The sequence below is a fragment of the Siniperca chuatsi genome, linkage group LG23 (genome assembly GCF_020085105.1).
Source record: "Siniperca chuatsi isolate FFG_IHB_CAS linkage group LG23, ASM2008510v1, whole genome shotgun sequence".
Classification (NCBI taxonomy): Eukaryota; Metazoa; Chordata; class Actinopteri; order Centrarchiformes; family Sinipercidae; genus Siniperca; species Siniperca chuatsi.
In genome coordinates, this window is record NC_058064.1 from 9475452 (window position 1) to 9497878 (window position 22427).

The 22427-nt window shown below is 40.3% G+C and overlaps 1 protein-coding gene across 4 annotated transcripts in view; it reads right to left on the bottom strand.

Moving 5' to 3' along the window:
• The window catches only part of iqsec3a (IQ motif and Sec7 domain ArfGEF 3a), a 115802-nt gene extending 97302 nt beyond the window's left edge, over positions 1–18500 (bottom strand). The window contains exon 1 of one of the 4 annotated variants that reach the window (XM_044185845.1): positions 16201–18494. In XM_044185845.1, the coding sequence (XP_044041780.1) occupies positions 16201–16775 (575 nt within the window). In that variant the 5' untranslated portion in view covers positions 16776–18494. Of the gene's footprint in view, positions 1–16200 lie in introns of all 4 variants that reach the window. The other 3 variants (XM_044185848.1, XM_044185846.1, XM_044185847.1) reach the window with 3 other exon arrangements.
• Between the last annotated feature and the right edge of the window lie 3927 nt (positions 18501–22427).

Genomic DNA, 22427 nt, shown 5'->3' on the forward strand with positions numbered 1-22427 from the left:
GTTTCCAGTTTCCCTTTTTCCAGTCTTTATGCTAAGCTAGGCTAATGGGTTGCTCCCTGTAGTTTCATATTTAGCGCACAGATAGGGAGTGGTATCAATCTTCTCATCTAACTCTCAGCAAGTAAGAGAATAAGCGTATTTCCCAAAATGTCACAATATTTCTTTAACCATAATGGTTCTAATGGAGTAATCTAATTATTAGAACTTTGTAAATAGGATTCCTAATAACAGATTCGTACAACTAATGTTTATAAGGAAAAAAGTGTAAATAGGTTAGTATTTATTCTACTTCAGTGACATAACGTTTATTGTTTACCCTAGAGTTACCCTAGTCTTATCTGAACTTAAATCTTTGGACAACTCTTTATCATTAAAAAACAAACCAAAAATGCTGCCAACCTACTTTACACCTATACAATCCTCCATGATACACTTTTGAGATGATTTTAACACTGCTTCCGCATCATCCTCCTGCTCCTAATTCAAATGTGTGCATCTCACTTGGACATGCCTCTGATTTTGAGTGCTGACCGCTATACATGTATGATGTAAAGACGGCATAATCTCAGACGCTCCAAACCTGCTGAGTCGTCCTTTTGTTGACAACAGCACGGGGAAAAAGCAGACCATTTGAATTTAAATCAATAGGTATTATTGGCGAGGAGGGTGAAGCGGGTTTAGTTAGCTCTGATGACTTGTAGATGATGCACAGAAACAGCCATAACTGACACTTAGACAGACTGTGTCAATGCCTTGAGGGAAAAAAATAAATATGAATCAATAATTTCACCATATTTGAGAAAAACACCTCACAGGAAAGAGGATCAACTGCTTTTATCTCAACCATCTGTCTCTTTTTGCTTTGATCTCAGGCTTCTCATAATTTTCTCTCTGCTCAGTTTTACTATCACCTCTATCTCTCCACTCAAAAACAGCTTGCAAGCATTTTATAACAAGTTTGGTTTATGAGGGGGCCGCTGTGCTACAGAGATAGCACACACCTGACCAAAACTGCATAAAAGTCAGCTATCGTGTCATCTATCATGAATCTGTTTATGCTAGAAACAAGTTGCACTGATATGTGAAGACTAGAAGCTATAATTTCCTAATTAATCTCTGCATTTCTCTCCCACACACACACACACACTCATTGTGACGACAATCCACCCATTCCCATGTTCAGGATTATGCAAACATTTCTTCTACATTAACATGAATTCTTCTCCATGCATCTGAATTAGAAAATTTGCAAGACTCCAAACCCTTGCCTCCAGTTTCAAACACACACACCCCTCCCTCGAACAGTGCATGCTGTTTGATCAATGCGGGCGCTGAAGATTAAACTGAACTCGTATGACCTGTTTTCTGATCTTCCACACCACTGACTCAGTTCCCCTCGTGGCCTAAACTCGCTAATACCACCTATAAAAAATCTATAAGTATTTATAAGCTCTTCCACACACTGGGTCTGTTTTAGAGAGAGTGTAATCTGCACACCATGGTTTCATTGTATGTGTTTGTCGATGTGCTCCTCCTTGTGTTGAATTCAGCTTTACTGTGTCAATAGCTCTCCGGCTGATTCAACTCGGCTCAAGGCGGAAAAAGATCTGTGCACACTGAAGTGATACAATTTGAAGCAAGGGACAGAGAGAGAGAGGGAGAGGGGGATCAAAGCTCGCAATAATTGAAGGATTAGTTTTCACAGACCATTTCCTTGGCAGTCAGGAAAGAAAATAGCTGTGAACATGTTCGCTCATTGAAATAACATAATATGCCATAGAGTCTGTCCCTGAAGGCTAAACATGGTAAATACAAATACAATTGACCTTGGAAGAAGCAAACACATTAACAATAGTGGTATGGCTGAGGCATTTTAGGTTGCATGACTGCTTGCTTAAAAGGGTTGGGTTTTGGGGGGTTTTTGTTGCCATTATTTCATTTCCACGTTTGTTTTGATTCAACATTTTGGAATAAATGAATTTCAGAGTCAAGGTCAAAGTCAAATCAAGAGCAGACTTTAAAAAAAGGGAAAGAAAAATGTTTTTGTATAGCAACAGTAATTTGGGTTAAAAATAAATCCTGAGCAAAACAACCTTCTATTGAAAATTGGCTTAAAACCAAGCAACTCGGCCAGACATGCATACCTATTTCTAGCACTTACAGCAACTGCTGTAAGTGCAGTTATCAGTATGTTTTACAGGCTAAAAGTGTGTAAGGCTTTTGGAACACACACACACAGTGCTTCGTGGTGGTGTGTGCATTTCTTCGTGAGGTTAGAATGATGTATTAAACATGATTGTGCAGTGGATTATTAGAAAAATATCCTTGAACTAAATCAGACGTCTCTTGTATGAGCACTGCACCAATCTTCCACACACACACAGATACACACCTCAAAATTCTGTCCTAAAAGCCTACCATATAAATTCCTTTACACACACACACAGTGAATTAAAAAAAGCTTCCTTGAAAGGTTTACGTCAGCATGGAGTCTTGGGCCATCCCAAGCGGCTTAGCTTGCCTTCTGCAAGTGAAACTGAGAGAGCTGGAGATGGACGAGAGACCAAGACGACTTTTCCCAAGAGAAAGCTAACAAAGGAGGAAGAAAAAACATTTTGTCCTTGTATTCGATCCCTTAACAAAAACTCCTGACGGTGCCATTGTCAGGAAAGCTGCAACATCACATCTGTCTGAACACCTTTGTTAGATCACATGTAAGCTGGTCAGGCTTCAGAAAGAGAAGGAAATGCGATGAGTAATAATAGTCATAAGAGCATCTGACCCATTTGGAGATTTTATTTGAATATTTACCAGGCCAAATATCAGCAGTGTGTCATCAGTTTTGGGATATTTTCAGCAGCAACATGAAGCTACGTAGAAGAAAAATTCTACACTATCTTAAATATCAAAGGTAAATGTCAAATTTTGATGCCATCATGAGTTCTTTCTAGGCTCTCAACATTTTACACTCTTCTTCAACTCAACTCCCCACTGTTGGTCCCCCTTCAATAAAACTTAAGAGAGAAGCCTTTGACAGAGGAGGCAAAACAAGCAGAGAAGGAGAGCGCTGAGCCCGCAGGAAGAACAGGAGTGAACCACTTCCTGGCACTCACTTGTCAGAGAGAGCTCGGTCAGCTGAAGGGTTTCAAGACTGACACTGAGCTGGATTTATTTCTACCGGGCAAGTTTGTCTTTAAAAATGAAACTATGTTGTCTTTAACCAAATTTTTTGCAGTATTGTGACAGATGTGTTTTTAGTCCATATGCAGTGGCAGACATTACAGGCAAACAGACAGGGAAGGGGAGTTTTCTTTCGCCACAAAAAAATGGAAATTAAGAGTTAGCTTGCAAATATCGTTAGCTAGCTACTCCAACTGAAATTATTCTCATATTGATTTAAAACGTGCCAAATACTTGTTGGTGTGGAACCAAGCTAGCAACTAAATAATAGCCTGAATCATAGCTATCATGTGAGTAAACAGAAATATTTTATAGCATCAGCAAGTAGCTTGAAGATTTTAAACAGGTTCACACTCAGCAAGAATTTTGTTCACATTCATTTTTACAGTAATACAATAGTTAATGGTAGCCTGGTTCCAGACCTCAGAATAGCCACTCACGTCTCTAAAGAATACATCATCTTTCTATATAACTAGCTAGCCACATAGCTACAATAATTTAAAAAATGAAAAATGCAGATAAGTGCGGATGAGATCAATGCAAACAGAAATAGCAACAGCTGGAGCTTTACTGTCAACTAAAAATGACGTCAGCTGGACAGATATGTCAAAACGAGAAACAGGTTAGCATGAACGCAGTGTCAGGCTGAATCACTGAAGTCAAGTGAAATAACAATTCAGACAGACTATGAAGTCTCTATGTTGGCACCATTCTGAATTCAGAAGACCTCTTGCAAAGTTCTGAATTGAACTTTGATCCCATATACACCGACCTCCACAATACACATTCATTCATTATTATTAATAATGAATGAATTAAACTCTGAATTGCTGGCATTACGTAACTCTACTCTCTGATCCTACGAGGACTTGAGTGAAAAATGAATATTGTGATTATTTACACTCAGATATAGTCTGTAGCTTTCTAGTTAGCTGCTTTGTGCTGCTCTTCACTCTGCACACTACCTTACGCAAACAATCTTTCTTGTGCGTTCAGTCTGAAACCACTATTAGAAAGACATTTTTACAATGACATCACTAGAGTGGTGAAAAAGTTGCCACCATGATATAAAACATCCCTAAAGAGTACATTTCAACTAGTAGCAGAAAAAAAGAAAGAAAAAGAAAAATTGCAGTTACTAATTTTCCCATGAAAGCAGCAGTTTTTCCTATTGTTTTCATCTGATCTCCAGCTGGTGCCTCCACTACTGAGCAGTTTTAACAGCTCATATCGAGCATCACTCTACATTGTGTTGCTGCAGGGCCATCTGCTGAAGACTTGGCAGTGGGTCAAATTTCAGTTATTTTCCAAGCTTTACGCTGATGCTTGACAGCTATCAGACTGATGTGGTTGTCATATATGAGCCAGGGCTTGGGCTGATGAGGAAAATCCCATCAATTAGATCAGCAACAGCAGCCATACATTTTGTGCTGAAGTAAATTATCTTAATTTTATACATTCAAGTGGCAATCTCGAAGATTTTCATTTAAATAAATGTCTGTTAATTCACTATATATTCTGCTCAAGGCAGAAAATAATGTTTGTGCATAGCAAGCAAAAGAACGAGGAAGAGATGTAGGCAGATGATGGGGGAGACATGACAAAAAACATCATCCATATAGAATAACTTCTTTACTCCAGTTCCCACACATCTGACTCATTCAGACTTCATGTCCTGCTTATCTCATTTGCTTCTTTTAGGATGTGCTCTAAGTTGAAACCTTCAGTGACAGCACTGGTAGAGTCATCAGCTCCTCCCACTAGCACTGCGTACCTGATGATGTAATCCTGGCATCAAGGGGTTGACAGACGGGGCGCTGATGATATAACCACAGTGCAGGGGAAGGGCAAGATACTTTCATGGTCATCTGAATGTGAAGACAATCTATGTATGTGGCAAACCGAAATGCTTATTAAATGTCACGGGTAACACACCAATGAGGCACAAATACACACAAAATTTAGTGCATAGGCACCCACACATATGCGGGTTAGTCATTTCTACCTGTAGCCTCCAGGAAAAGATTAAATTCTGCATTCAACAGGGCATTTAATACAAGGTAACAAACCCCTCTATATAATATTATGTAACAAAAACAACAGGAAAGCATGCATAAATAAGTATAACATGTATAACATTTTAAAAGTGACACACATGTGAAAGGTACTTGGATGACAGAATGTGTGTCCACAGCTGTGAAGAATGCAAATTAATGATTGAGAATGGGGGTAAATTAGTAGCAAAGTGGATGTATCCCCTTTTTTCTCTTGCACAGTACATTAAATCATGCTTGAGCCTTGGTTGAGGCTTTGTGTGATGTGTTGAGAAGACCAGGAAAGCCGATTGGACATGCTGTGCCTGTTCCGATCAGCTCTGCAATGCCTCGCAGCCTTAGGTGGATGGCTTTGAACATTACTCTGGGTCGTAAAGTTAACCATACCTGACATTTCCCTAGGCAAGTGTGTGCCCGTGCATGGGCGTGTTTGTTTGAGTATACAATGCAACAGTGGACATGGAGATTAGGTTGGATAGAGAGCAATGGCCAACAAAGGAAACCAAATAATACTCAGTTAAAATGATAGTACATATATTACATACCTAACATTGCTTATGAAAAGCAATATGTAACCTGTAAACTATAAATAATACACAAATGCACATAAGTACCCTTAACCCTAACCTTGCATGAAAGAAATCTTCCTGTTGCAACATGAGCTAGGGCCGAACAATCGTTTTTGTATCGAATTTGAAAGAGTGCAATTTTCAAATCGCAAGAGCTATGATTTCAAACTATGTTTTGATACTCTCTCTGTACATTATGGTCATAGAATTCATAAGGTGTACAGTTGTATTATTCAGTTTGATAAGCAAAATAGGTGTAATAGGTGTTTCTTGACATTTTGAGAGTTTATTTTGTTTATTTATTAGATTAAAAAAGCTAAGAGAGCTTGTGTAACGTAGCAAACTCGCCCCCTTGCACACATCTCCCAGCTGGAACTACCTAAACTATACTATCAGAATATCGCCTCTAGAGGCACAAGTGGTATTACATCACATTATGGGCCGGAACAAGTCCGAGGCTAGCTGGTTAGCATGCTAATTTCAGTAGATCTCTGCAACACAATACATAGACGTCTTTGACAAGATGTCAGCCAAATCTTACATATTGCCATTACATACTTTGAAGCATATCATGTCATCATTTTAAGCTTTTTACCTTAAGAGCTCTGAATTGAGACATCCATGGGGCTGTGAAGTCATGTCATGTCAGTCTGAGAAGCTAACATTAAAGTTAGCTCAAGCAGCTACAAAATGAAGAGCTGTTCTCTGATTTCAAGATCTGATTTCAAAACACTGTCAAATGTGTCTTACCAGCAGTCATTATTACCATAATTGGCCAACTATACAGCTGTTATCAATAAATACTGTATAATGCCCCTTTTGAATGTCATGATTATGTTCGAATATTACTGAGTAAAGTCAAGTGTGCCACTAATATAATATCTTAAACATGAGCTAAATTGGTTATATTTTTAGGGAATACTACACAACTTCTAGAAATAAAATAAATTTGTGGTAATGTATAATCATGTCTTGTTTAATACTGTGACCACAATTGCGGGCTTGTAGTTTAATTTATAGAAAATACTAGAAATTCAAATGACAAAATTAGTCAGAAAAATCACAACTAGATATTTTTCTCAAAATGTTCAGCCCTAACATGAGCCCATAATTTAACCACTCACCTAACCCTCGTTGGACACACATATATGCACACACACACAGATGCACACTGGTACACATGGTGCAAAACAAATAGGATTGTCTGTTGAGGGATTTTCAGCGCTAAGCTCTCAGGAGGTGAAATCTCTGCGACAGATGGGTGGACATTTTTCCATAACTGCACACGGTTCCTTCTTTCAAAGATCCCCTTTTCCAGATCTGCAGAGGTCATTAGCTCACTGACCAATGAGAGTCATGCCACAGCATTATCTGCCCTTGAGGAATCCCACCATCTTAGAGGGACAAACACTGAAGTAACACACTTATAAATTATGCATAATTTTCAATTCATTTGCAAGTGTAAATCTATGGTAACAACACCACATACATTAGCAGCTGTTAACTGCCAGCTAATAGCACATTTTGATTTGAAAGATAACACGGGTTATAATGCATTGCAGAGCCATGAAAAGAGTGTGATCTGAGGGCTGTATTATCAAGTGCTACACTTATTACATCTCATTCTTACTTTCACAATGAAAAATGGTGCCGTTATTAAACTGTATTGTTGGAAAGCAGCTGTTAAAGTGGCCGGCTCCTTAAAATATAATCATTGTATTTTCACCATTTATGTAAAAAATAAGAGATTTGTTTTGATAACAAACTGAAGTATCATCTTTAAACATATTAAAATGTGTTGTTTTTGACATTTCTATCAGACTGATAATAATAAACTGTAAGGATGTGCAGAGTTAAAAAGGGATGGAGCTTTGATTATTTAATGAAATTATCTGCTTACATTATGCAATCAGATTGAGTGACGCCAGATGACAACACTGATGACATTTCCATTTGCAACCACAAGTCTGAAATATGTAAATTGCATACCAGTAACACACACACTCACACCTGATTGCTCATTAGACCTACTGTTCATTTGCATGAAGAAGAAATCATCAATCAGATGTGTGAATAATTTACCTCCAAACATGAAGGAGGCCACTTACTGTGCAGCTCGTGTAACATGACTAACAGCAAAAACATATTCAAATGTGCCATAATGTGGGTGTGCAATATTTACATATAAAAGATGATGTCATCTGAGGCATCTGGGAAGTGACAAGGACGAGGATGACACACCTTGTCTTTCAGTGAATCAGTATCTTGCCCAAGTGACAGAGGACTGCCAGTTGGGAGCCATGTTTAAAATAAAAAATCATAGTTGAGCCAAACTTTGTCATTTTGATTGGTTGGGAATTATAGAGGCAGAGGATGCTGGAAAGAAACTGTTTTGCATTTTAGCCAAGTTATGAGGAAAGTGGGACAACAAGTGGACTTTTCAGTGTGTTTTGTGAAATTATTCTGTCCCTACCCTTCTCTTTAATCTGTCGAATTATTTAGTCTGTCTGTCTGTTTTTGTATCTACAGTATGTACCTTTATACCATGTTCTCCATCAACATCTTCCCCTCTAGTTTTGAACAAAATATCTGGCAACCTGAAAGGTGCAGCAAGGCAGCCAAAATATACCATAAATCAAAAGCTGCTGGCTAGAACTGACACATATAATTAGTAAACAGATCCACAGAAATCAATTTTTTTTATGAACTCTGTATTTTTACCTTGAGACTTAAAAGGGATAGTGTTTGCAAGGGTTTCATGAGGATGTAAGCCTAGGATTTGCTTAAACTAACTACCTGGAAAATCCAGAAGGGGTTTGTGACTTTTGATTTAGAGATGAGCATTTTCATCAGTTTTCCTGAATCCTGAATTATTTTCCTGTGCTTCTGACCACATTCCTGAGAAATACACACTCTGGTTATTGCAATTTTACACCATTTGCAAAAATACTGAGTAGAACAAACTTATCTATTTATACTCTGCAGTATAATCTAATTTAGTAATGGTGATATGTTCACTAAATTGGATCAAACCAACACCTCAGACCAACAGAGGTGTCCAGTAAGCCAAAGCCTAAGCAAGTTACATCCTTGATTACCATACACGCACTTCATAAATGAAGAAGAAAATGATCCCATATATCCCCTTACAACAGCTGTTCTCTTGTCCTTTCAACACACAAAAACAAAAATAAACACAATCTTTAACACACACACAAACACACATGGCTGGATTACCGGCAACCGGGACTGTCTTTTTGCCTTGCTCAACTTGTGCATGAAAACAGCTAATACTCTACCAGGGAGTCAGGAATCACCCAGCAGCTACATCCTCTGAGAAATGAAGCAATTTAAAAGCACTACGCACCAAATGTGATATTCATGATTTGGATTCCAGCGGCAGCCGAGCCAAGCCACCCTGTCATAACCGAGCAGACGTGATTCCCATTCAGACGGAGGGGAGGGGAAGCGAAGTAAAGAGCAGAGGTTTGCAGGAGAGGAGGTTCCAACTCTCGAGTAATGGTGTCAGGATGGGAAATACAGAATGGAGGACAGAGAGAAAACAAGAGAAGTATAGATTGGTCCAATATGTCCATTTTAATTCCTTACATCCATCATCCACCCATCTACTTCTCTATCAATCCCTCCCACTGTAGGACAGACAGACAGAAAGTTAGCAACAAGCGGGTGAACATTTAGCAGCTTAAAATCCAGATATTTCCTTCAGGAGTTGGTGGAGACCAAAACAGAGCAAAAAAATAAAAGAGGGAATATTGGTTTTACACCCATCCGGTGGCCACAAACACGACTCCAAATGAAAGTTAATGTTGCTCCGTGTCTCCTGGATGTCTACGTAGGCAACTCATTTACTAACAAATTCACCATAACTTTATAAGGTGGTAATATATCAGTGTTGGTGTTTTACAGCTTGGCCAAAGTGGCCAAAAAGAAAGGTCATTTTAAGTATTTGAACAAATGACAGATACTGTCGATTTAACTTTTCTTTAGAACACTGTTAACACAGGTTAGTTTGGCTCTAAGGTTTACCTTGTGTTGGTTGTGCATTGCTCTCACAAAGTAAAACTTAAGTATATTATTTAGAAAAGGTCCATGATATATTGAGATAAAAGATAGCTTGGCTTTAAGATACAGATTTAGTACCTGGAGATCAAGGCTAGAGTGGCTCTAAAGGGTTAGCATAGCAGGTGGAGCCTGTGCAGGCAAAGCACTAGGCTCATTGATCTGAGAGCATCAGAACAAGGAGAGACTGCAGCATCCAGCAGGCACTCAGCGGGGATACTCTGTAATGTGTGCGTGTGTGTGATGAACCCCCAAATCTCTTAAGTGCTATCTGCACATCCTGGGTTTATTCCTGAAAGAGACAGGCACAGGCAGGAGATGGCATACATTCTGCTCTCCGGCTGGTGCAAGGCCAATAGGAGGAAAACGAGAGCATGGTCAGAACTGAGGAGAGTCATGGCCAACACAGAAAAACATGCAGGCTGCCAGGTGGCATGTTAGGGTTTGGGTGCATTAGTGAGTGTTTTGTGTGTAAGAGCAAGAGCTTAATATATCTGCGAGAGTGTGTGGGAGGCTGGGAAGCAGCAGAGAAGCACCTGGAGCTATATGAGAACCCTGGGATTTCCACCTCAGGCAACAGGATTGCTGCCTGTCAGACACGCACGCGCCTCTATGCACATAAACACACCAAGTTGCCTACGCTCGTTGTCACTCTTCTTCCCCCCAGCCAGGAGATGGGTTAAGTGGTGGAGAGCCTGATGGTTAGAGGATGGGATTGAATACTGATCCAGACTGCAGAGAGGTGGCTACTGTAGCATAAGCTGCTGATTACAGGATGGGACAACAGGGAGGTGGGAAAGGGAATGGAGATAGGATGGGATGGTGAAGAAGAAGAAATTTAAAAATACACAATGAGTTTAGATGAAGAGACAAAGACAGTCAAGGAGGAAGAAGGAGTAATGAGGTAGGTGGACAACGGTATCATTTGTAGGCTGGGAACAAGGAGTCAAAGATTGGAAGGAAATGAGAATAAGAAGAATGGAAGCTGAGAGTGGGAAGTGCAGATGACAGAGAGAGGAGGAAGAAAGACGAGTCGACAGGATTGCTGAAGGCTTCCCTCAGATCACACAGGCCCCTTAAGAATCTTTCTCAGACTGAGTAACACAATTGCAATACTTCAGATTCCGTGTCTGAGAAGTCTGAGCTCCTACCAGAGCAGAAGTCTGCTAGGGAAAGAAACTACTTTTTAACCACATTCACTGTTCGAAAGCTGAAGGCGGCCTTGATTTGCATTCTTCAAATTATGCCACTGGAAGAGATGAGTGATGCACAATGTGAGTGAGCGAGCATTTAATTTTTCATTTAAAGCTTTGCAAATGGATTCTCTGCTTCCTTTCAATCAAGCAAAAACATAGATGAGCTGGGGAAACAGTGGTTAAATTGGAATCCAGTACATCCCAGTATTCAGAGATTATTTGTTTCCTTACTTCACTAATTAACCCAAGAACCCATCCATGTTATTATTCCTAGCCCCATGATACCTTGCGTGAGTTATGGGCGTGACTTTCGGTTATTCCTTTTACTGAACCAGCTACTCGCGGGAGTTAGCAGTATGCGACAGGTGTCTTCGCTTTTTTGGATTTTGGAAAAATAAATTATGTGCCTGTGAAACACTGATAACATCCAGCCAATAGATAACGCACTCCCCCTCCCCCCTTCCAGTGGTTGCCAGTTTGTTGCACAACCTGCATATTTCATGATCGAGTGGAGTGAGACTCAGACTCAGTCATATCAAGTGTTGAATCTTTCGTGATAGAGTAATAAATTAATTTTCCAACATATAACTATAGATTAGCTATAGATGTAGGTTACTTTGTGCAGTGGTGTTTCATTAACATTAATTTTACAATCTGCTATGAGATTTGTTTTCTTGCTGAAATCAAATCTCATAATAGGGCTAACGTTAGACTGCTATATGAGATGACACCCTCAATAACGTTTTGGGTCTAAACACTATAATGAGCAGATTTACAGTAGCTCGAAACTTTAATTTACCTTAACGTTACATTGTTTGAGGACACTATAACGTTACGTAACTGGACGTGCCGTTACTAATGTTAACTAAGCTCTTCAGGGTTTGAAGCTGTTATTTTTCTAATTTTGACATCTAACCGGTGACAACACATTAGTTAAGGTTTGAAGGACTATGGCTGTCGGTAGTTGTTGTTTACGTTGCTAACGTCAGTGTCCGTTTTTTCCACACTAACAGGCAACTATACCACGTGATACCAATGTCAATATACTATTGGCTCACAAGCCTTGTTAGACGCAGGAACCAAATATCAGACATCTCACACAGAGATAAACAAAACATTCATTTTAGACCCGTCAAAATTTTTTAAATTCTAAATTCACAATCATATTTGGGTTTTTTTAGGAAAAGTGATACTTTTATTCCACACCTTTCTAAAAGCTCTGTGGATGATTTTTTTAAAAATATTTGTCTATATAAAAATGTTATCAGTACAACCTTTAAATGGGATAATGTGATCATACTTCTGCCTTCCACTATCAAGGGATGAATGACCTGAAGAAGTTCCCTAGGCTAATGTACAGTAGCATATTTAGCTAGTTTATTGATTCCGTTGCTACCGACAGTGAAGCAATGACCAATTTGAAAAGCTCTGAGGCTTATCAGTTTTTCCATGGAAATAAAAGTTGGGCACTTTTTACTAAAGGAGATGGAACAGAACCTTATCTATCTCAAAGCAGACATAGTTAGAGCTTCAAAGTCCCACATCACCACATCATGTAGCTAACGCTAAGCTAACTCAGTTTGTTACTTCTATTTGAGGCTACATCTAAAAGTGTAAAAACGACAAATTGCTAGTTATGTCCCAGACAATTTCTTGGTTTTTGTACAGATGAAGCCAAGTTAGCCAGCTGCTGGCAGTAGCTTCATATTTACTGTAACACAGACTGAGTTGCATTGATGTTCTCATCTAACTCTGGGCAAGAAAGCAAATAAGCTAATTTCCGAAAATGTCCAACTTTTTATTTAAGGTGTCAGGCTGTGATACCACTGCATCAATTATTTCCACAAAATCTCTAAGAAAAAGGAAAAACATCTGTAGCATACCGCTAATTCTCGCAGACAACAGTTCAGTAACCAGAAGTTGCGGCCATAATTCACGCAAGGTATCATGGGGCTATAGGAATAACGTTGAAAAATACAGAAACATATACACACAACCCTCATTAGAAAGTTTGTGACATATCCCTGTCATCCACACGTTAATAGAAATGTATTACTTCTCCTGCAGCACTGACAGCACAGCAATACACCATCTTGTCTGACCAGGATCAATGCTATAAATGGAAATTACAATGCTGCTTCACTTCTTCCGCCTTTCATGTATCACTGTTTTTACATTAAGGATAAGAAAATGTACAGTATGCTCTCTCTTGAGCTCTCTTCCTCTCTCATTGTTCATCATTCTGCAGGACTGTCAGGGGCCATGGTTGGTAAATCACGAATGAACCCACTTATTGAATCCTCCCCCTGACATTTATTTTGTACAACTCATATCATGTGGGTTTGTCCAAGTCTGGGTGAATCCATGTGAAAGCAGTTATGTTTTTTTATAGTATCCATGCTAATGCATACTATCCCTGACCTGCGCTCTTTAGGAATGTCTTAATGGCACGGTAAATCAATCTGGATTAACAGAAAACAATGCAAATGCAGCCGAGTGGAACAGATGGGGCTCAGCTCAGTTGTGTGTGTGTGTGTGTGTGTGTGTGGGTGTGCTGCTCTGGCAGAGACAATTCATGTGACCTTGATAGTGGCAAGCAAAGAAGAGTTGGCACCACGGACAATTCTGAAGCACATATAGTGCAAATAAAAAGTAGAAGATTTCATGTTTTATTGTTTTATATTACAACATTGAATCAAAGAGGATTTAATGTGGGGTTTTTTATGCTAATCAAAAACAAGATTGTAGATGCTTCTCTGCAGCAGGTCCTGGAAGGCTTGTGAGGGTAAATGAATGCAGCAAAATACAAGGAGATCCTGGAGAAAAACCTGGTGCAGTCTGCATGAAACCTGCGACTTCGGGGGAAGATTTGTTTTCCAGTAAGACAATGACACCAAGCATGAGGCCAGAGCTACACACGAATGGCTTCAAAACAATGATGTTAATGTCCTGGAGTGGCCGAATCAGAGTACAGATCTCAGGTCAATCAAGAATTTGTGGCTGGACTTGTCGTTTTGCAAAGAGGAATGGGGAAAAATTGGAGTGTAGGGGGCGTGCAAACAAGTATTTAGTGTTATATATTTGAGATCTGTTTTCACTTTTACATTAAAGGGTATTTTTCTGTTGATATGGGTCAAAAAAGCCACATTAAATCTACTTTGATTCAATGCTGTAAGACAACATGTAAACTTCGAAGGGGTGTGAAAGGCACCGTATACACAGACAGCATACGTGCATACGCCCATGAGTCCAATACGCATTCAGTTCAATAAAGAGAGATGCAGGATACATAAAAGGTTATTCTGTCTCCCCTTATATACTCTTTACTACTGTCTAATAATTCCTTTAGGGCTGCGATTAACGATTGTTCTCATTTCCAATTAATTTGCCAATTATTTTCTCAATTAATGGATTAATCGTTAGGTCTATAAAATATCAGAAAATTGTGAAAAATGCCTGTATAGTCCAAGGTCATGTCTTCAAATAGCTGGTTGTGTCTGACCAACCACACCAAATCAAAAAATTCAGTCAGTTTACTATCATATAATATGAAGAAAAAAAACAAATCCTCAAAATTGAGAAGGCGGAACTAGGCTTGCTTGAAAAATGGCTAAAACAATTAATCAGTTATGAAAACAGTTGCTGATTAATTGTCTGTCAATCAACTAATCAATGAATCACCTAATCATCCAGCTCTAAATTTCTTTTTGTTGCCCCAAAATGAGAATAAACAGACTGAATAACAGAATTGGAAGTAGATTCAAACTTGTCAAGGCTTATTAGTAACTCTGAAGAGGCTGTAAGGCTGTGATTTATAGGCAACTGCTCATGTCTTTCTGTCGTTGCTTTTATTCTCTCCAGATTCTGTATGTTCCTCCCAGTGTAACATCTTTCAGCTTGTGTCTTAATGAGGAACAAGCTGTTATAGTCTGCACAGTCGACCCTCGATCGTACAGTAGGTGTTTTTTTTTTTTTTTTATGTGACGGTGTGAAAGTGATGACAATTGTCTCAAAGTTAGTGACACTCCTTTAGGAGTTGACGCTTTGCTTGTTTTAAAACGTGTGTTTACAAAGTCGCCACGCTCTCCCGGCACCTGTGAAATCAGTACCTCAGCGGAGCCTAAAAACAGATGCATTTTAAAGAATGCTCAGCTCATTCCACATTCAAAGTGTGGAAACACAAGGGACCACAGGTAACCTCACTGGAACTGGCAACAAAAGGGTCAAAGTCAAGTTGACCAAAATGTTGAGTGCATTATTTAACCAAACTTCTGTTCCGTTAGAAGTAACCAAAAACACTTTATCTGCAGTGTTTAGTTCCACCCAGTAGTCAAACCACCACTGTTGAAATGCCAGCTTGGGTCCTCAAAATCAATATCCATTAAGCATGCAATTGATTTAACAGGGCAACAACCTAGTGAATAATGTGAAAATACAGGAGGAGCTTGAATTACCTGTCAGAAAATTAAGCCTCAGCTTGTCAGGGGATGTGAAGTTAATCAAAGGCAAATCATGTGCAGTCCAGCACAGGGCTCACACAGTGTCTGTGATTTTTCATCTTTTTTTACGCTACTTCATGACATTTTTTTTTTACTGTTTTGTGTATTTTGCTATGTTTCTTCAATAGCTTCCCTCGAATTTTTTTCCAAAATTCCAGCTGGCAATCTTACTCCTGATAACAGGCTTTGGAATTAAATCTGATGGCCCTTGAGGATGTCACATTGTTTTCTGGCCAAACACATTTGCTAAATTTAGACAAGAAAATGTGCCAACACAGTGAAAATGTCGGTCTTATTAGGGTCACTGAATGTGATACTTTCATGTGTGTGTTTTGAGACAGGAGATGAAGCCAGTGGGGTGAAATAATGTCACTTGTTTGACACACTGTGCAGTTTCTAGCATTTCAATAAAAGGTCATGTGGAAAAAGGCAAATGACCACACTGTTATGGAGATACAAACCCAGAAGCTGATTTGCATAAGCCCTATTAAAGGAAGATTTTTGTTTGTTTCATCTTATAAAATCAAATTCGAAGATTCCTCATAATTTACTTTAAATATCTCGTTAAAATGGAGGTTTTTGCAGCGCACACAGAATGAAAGCTAGCAGGTAGCCTACTTACTCCGCTTTCCTGGCCAATCCAACTGAGCGGCAGAGAGTGGTGGGAGTCTGCGGAACCAGGGACTTGCAGCAGGGGCTCCTCTTGTTCTCCTCGGTGGAGTCCGGGCTGGCTTGGCTCGCTTTGGGTGACTGCGGCGAGGTGGGGACGAGCTGCAGCTGCTGCGGGTGGTGGGAGGACGGCGCAGGAGGGGTCGGATGCTGCTGAGGCTGGGCCGATAGACCGGGAATCTGCTGCGGCGGCTGCTGCTGCTGCTGCTGCTGCTGCTGCGCCTGCTGGCCGAGGTGAGCCGCAGCTTTGTTGCTCCCCGGGTGCTGATGGAGGTGGGCCGGCGCCTGGGGGCTGGCGCTGCGGTGAGTCGGGTGGTGGTGGTGGTGGTGATGTTGAGCGGGCTGCTGGACGTAGTGATGGGGGTCCCGCAACTGTCGGTTCTCTCCTATCAGGTCCTCTACCTTTCGCTCGAGTTCGTCGATGCGTTGGCGCTGCGTCTGGATCAGGCTTTGCTGGTTCTGGACGATAGTGGTGAGCTCCTTCAAGTAAAGAACGGCTTTCATTGGATTATCCAGCAGGCTCTCCATTACTGACTATAGCTGTGGCCGTGTGCCCGGCTATGTTTGACTTCTTCTTCAGCTGTTTAGGCGCTGCAAACCGTCGATGAGGCCTCTGAACAGTGCGTAACCGGGATGCTCTGGCGGCCGTTTGACGCCTCTACGATCTGCTGGGGTTGGGTAGTCTCTCTCTCTCTCGCTCTCTCTCTCTCTCTCTCTCTCTCACTCTCTCACTCTCGATACTTGGTGAGGATGCCAGAAATGGTGCTGATGCAAGGAGGGATCAGAGTACGGAGGCGGGGCCGTAGTGGACCGGTGATGTCAACACGCAGGAGAAACAGTGAAGCTGTTTTGCACGTTGCACATGTAGATTCACAGTTTTTACATCTCATACCCCGACGTGTTTTGGCCAGTCTCTTCTCATGCAAGTTCCACTTCACTAATTCTCAGCAAAATGAATCCCTCAAGACCTTTACTTGCCTCTAAAAGAATTCTCACTCTATGCACCTGAACTACACTGCATGCCCTGGTCACTTGCCTAGGCTACCAGTCTTTAAAGATGTCAAGTAGGAACATAAAGTAATCCTACAGGGTTTACCCAATCTGTGGATTCATTCTGATTACGCTGGCCCTGAACACGTGCAAATAGACAAGCAAATGGACAAAACATTTGTTTTGTAGCCTACATTTTTTCATTCAATACCCCTCCATTTCTCATCCACTTCAAGCATTATTTTATCACAGTAAAAGCAGGGGGATATAGACTCTGTTGATGTGGTCTTTCCCAAAATCTGGTGAAATTTGCTTCTGGTGTTCTAGATGTGACTTCACCATGTGAATTAAACAAGCTGAAGCTCAGAAAGACCCTGTTCTCCATGTGAATGTGTGATGTGATTAGTATCACTCGTGGTGCTCTTTTTGTCACACAGCAGTCTTTGTGTGTTAGATGGTAAGTTTTGTTTTTTGTTTTTTTTTGGATGTTGCCCTGCAGGGTTGAAAAAGAATGGCATGGTGGAGAATGCAATAGTAGAAACAGGGTTCTCTGTGCATATTCCAGCAAAATACAGATGAATCAGGTGCTTCTCAGCATGAGGACAAAACATTTCCAGAGGACAAAAGGGACTGGAGCACACAGATTAATTCACAGCTTTTACTAGTGCAAACAGACTAACGTTTCAACACTACTGTGTCGGAGTCAAAAATGTAATAGCTTCCTCCTAATGCTGCTCACTTAGCAGCACAGTATGAAAATGATTTGATGAAATGGTATATGTAGGTTCTCTTTAGCATATTCATATTCTCCATTTTCAGGGAGTTTCTTTTGGTATGCAAACAAATCATAACCTTTGGGGGGAAAACTATACTCTGCTTGATCCAATTTGCAAAAATTCATACTGCTATCTCATCATAGCAGGAGCAAAGGAGGCTGCCTTTCAGCCTGTGCTTTGGTATCTCTGACTTTACCAAAAGGGAAATAAAAAACAAGTCAACCAGACAGATAGCATGCAAGCAGAGCAAGGAAAGGAAATGGGTTTTAGGTTTGCAGAGATGATCCCTCCTGATACAGACTAAAGTGATATCTCACTGAGAGCTCGGCTGCTCTGGTTGCTGTAATGTGATGCTTTTCAGATTTGCACTTTCATTCAGTTGTTGCATTGCAAATGTGCAAGAATTTATACTCCTCATTTGTCTACTGTCAAATTAATTATGTTTCCATGTGTGATCTGCCTTTGTGTTTGTGTTTGACAGAATGCTATATACACACAAGATGATCTAAAAGGAAAACTTGTGTCATTTTTGTCCAAATCTTAATTGTTTATTCATGATCTGTCTTTTTGAAATCCAAAGGGTGCCCACATTCAGCATGAGTAAATTACTGTTAATTAGTGTCAAAGTCTAATGAAGCAAAGGACAGTCTGTCAAATTCATCCAGAACAGGAGTGACATTAATGATAGGCTTTGATTAATGCTATTTATTATGAGAACAGAGACAAAACTAAAATGGATTTGTATATTTATTTTGTATTGACAAATACATTGTTAAAAGTTTCATAAAACTTTTTTAAAACAGCTCAGAGGAAATAGAAATATCGTATGACCTTGAGACTGTGAAATATTAGGACCACAGAGGTGAGCTACTGTGGGTGCAGCCAGGTCCCTTCTTCCATATGGCTGCTTTACAAGCTGCATGAAGTGAAAAATGGCTTGCACACCCGACCAGCGACACATGGCTGGATGGAGACAAAAATGAGTTTTGCAGTGGGATTGTAAAAATGGAAATGGTGCCAGCAGTGATTTTGGTGCTGGGGTGACATCTGCAAGGTCCAGCCTTGCTTATTATGGGCTCTCTGCTGGAAGAGGTGCAACCCACCTTTAACACCAATTACCTTACAGAGAAGTCTAAGGCCTGAGAGGGTCACACATCTTTGATCTGAAAAGACAAGGATGGGGCACAAAGTGTGACATGCATAATCAATCATCACCTCAGTTGCCATGCATCTGCAGATGAAAACTTTAAGTGCCCTTTAAATAAGACCAAGAGTCTACAGCCATGCTAGCATCTTTATGAGACTGTACTTAGGCACAGTGGTGCTTTGAGCTAAATGCTAATGTCAGCATGCTAACAAACTCACGGTGACAATGCTAACATGCTGATGTTAAGCAGGTATAATGTTTACCATGTTCACCATCTTAATTTAGCATGTTAGCATGCTGTTTGTTGACTTCAGCTCTGCATTCAACACTGTCATCCCTTCCAAGTTAATCACCAAACTTGGAAACCTGGGTAATAACACCTCCATTTGCAATTGGATTATGGACTTCTTGACAAACAGACCTCAGCTTGTTAGGTCAGGCCACAACTGCTCCACATCACACTCAATACTGGCGTACCACAGGGCTGTGTGCTGAGCCCCTTCCTCTACTCCCTCTTCACACTCGACTGCAGGCCTGTGCATGGATCTAACACCATCATCAAGTTTGCAGATGATACTACGGTGATTGGTCTCATCAGCAACAACAATGAGACTGCCTACAGGGATGAGGTCCAGCGCCTGGCCACATGGTGCTCAAACAATAACTTGCTCCTTAACACCTCCAAGACAAAGGAACTCATCGTGGACTTCAGGAAGGAGAGAGGAGGCACATATGACCCCATCCACATTAACGGATGGCTGTTGAGCGTGTCTCCAGCTTCAAGTTCCTGGGGACCCATAGTTTGGAGAACCTGTCCTGGACCACCACACCTCCTGCCTGGTCAAGAAGGCTCACCAGCACCTCCTCTTCCTGAGGACACTGAAGAAGAACCAATTGTCCTCAGCTATCACGGTTAACTTCTATCGCTGCACAGTAGAGAGCATCCTAACCAACTGTTTCACAGTCTGGTATGGGAACTGCTCTACTGCAGAGCACAAGGCATCCAGAGGAAACGCTGTCTGCGTCAAGCCCGCAGCATTCTTAAGGACTCCTCTCACCCCGCCCAGAGACTGTTTTCTCCCCTGTCTTCCGGCAGGCACCTCAGGACCAGTAGACTGAGAAAGCTTTTTTCCCAGAGCTGTCTTCCTACTGAACTGTGCACCCCGTTGATTCCACCGTCCCCTCATATACCTGAACTTTAAATGCTGCCATATTGTTTTTGCTACATGTACCACATGTTCATTTGCACTACCGGACTATGTACTGAATACTGCAACAACCCATCTACTGCACTGTTAATTATTTCTGTCCATAATTTGCTACTTAATATTCATTACACTACTGTTTTGCCCAGTCCAATACATTATTGTACATATTGATCAGTATACTTCTGTTTATAGTAATGCCATCTGCATATAATGTCCATAGTACCACTTGTAAAATATTTTCATAATATTGCTCTATTCTGCATTTATGCACATACTTTATATCCTGCACTTGCTTATTGCACTACTGATTAAACCTAAACTGCATTTTGTTGCCTTGTATTTGTACATGTGTAATGGCAATGAAGTTGAATCTAATCTAATCTTATCTAATCTAATCTAACATTTGCTAATTAGCACTAAACACAAAGTACAGCTAAGGCTAATGGGAATGTCATTAGTTTTGCAGGTAGTTTTGTAGGGATCACCAAAGTTATTACAATTTATCCTCTGGGCACCATGAATGTTTACACTAAATTCAGTGGCAATTCATCCAACAGTTGTTGAGATATTTCACTAAAATCCCAAAATTTCAACCTCCTGGTGGTGCTAGAGAAAAAGTCAGGGGATCACCAAAGTCTGTACAAAATTTTATGGCCATCCATCTGATAGATATTTTAGTCTGGACCAAAGTGGTGGACCAACCAACAGACCGACATTGCCATCCTTAGAGCCATGCTACTAGCATGGCTAAAAAAGAACACAAACCTAAGGTAAAAACTTTGAGTTTCAGCACATTTTAAACCTGTACAACCTTAGAGAGATCACTGATATTCAAATTCCCATTTCATAGTCCTCACCCCTGAAAGAGAGAAGTTTGAAAGTTGGTTGGTGGTGTTAAAGTTTTGCCCCATCTTCGGATCCTCCTCCAGAACTTTTAATTTCAAAACTGTGTTATATCAATATAGGCTTACTCCCCAGAGGGCTGTTGTATCTTGGGTTTGTTGCTAAGTTGAAAGTAGACCAGCTGTATTCTCTCTCATTATTCAGCAGTGTTTGATGCAGAGTCTAACACACACAGACTGAGTGCACTGTTGTGAACCCAAAGCAACATTCGGAGAAACATAAAGTTGCCTTCGAAACAAAGAGTGTCTGGAACAAACAAAGACTCCTACCTTTATTTTGAATAGCCATGGCGTTCAGCACCTACATACATATTTGAAAAGTTTCTGTTTGAAGTGATAGCTCTCATTCATTCTATCACTGCAGCATTTAGAGTGATTTCTCACTTTTCCCCAATCTTCAGAACAAGCAATAAAGGAAAACTGCTCTATTCTTTAGTTTTTTTTGGGTGCAGCGCTTCTCATTAATATTGATAAATGGCTTGTTGCATGCATTCGACTTGACTCAGAATATGACAGATTTCAAACCCTAAGATGACTCGTAGGTTATGGATGTTTTATGTGTCATCACTATCCCTTTGGCATGAAAAGATTTAGAAAAAAAACACAATGAAAAAGGAAAGATTTATCAAAATAAAGCTGTCATTGTCGTCTTTTTCTCATGAATGATGCCAAAGAAGACGAGTAAGTTCATGTAGTAAAAATCTGATGGAGAGGGGAAAGTAAAAACCTGATGGAAAGGAGGAAGGAATCAAACATTTTTCCAAGGACTTTGGAGCATTAATGACATTAAGAGATGCGATAAGAGCAGACGACATGATACAGCAATTAATGTCAGGTAGAGATTAATTACTTGCAACGCTACACTTCATTAGTGACACTCTGCAGCGGTGCCAACTGAGATGAGCAAGTCAGCGAGTCACTGACACCATGAGCATCTGGTACTTTAAATGATTTAGCCAAATGGCAACAAGGATGTTTAGTATTTACACAGCAATAATTATTAATATAACATTTAAAGGGTTTTTTAATTCCATCATGAAAAAATTGGGGTTCTAAAGGTCATCTTTTAATATAAACATGACTGAGAGTCTAGTGGCACTGTGAGGCTATACTTGGGCACAGCAGTGCTAAATGCAAATGCCAGCATGCTATATGTT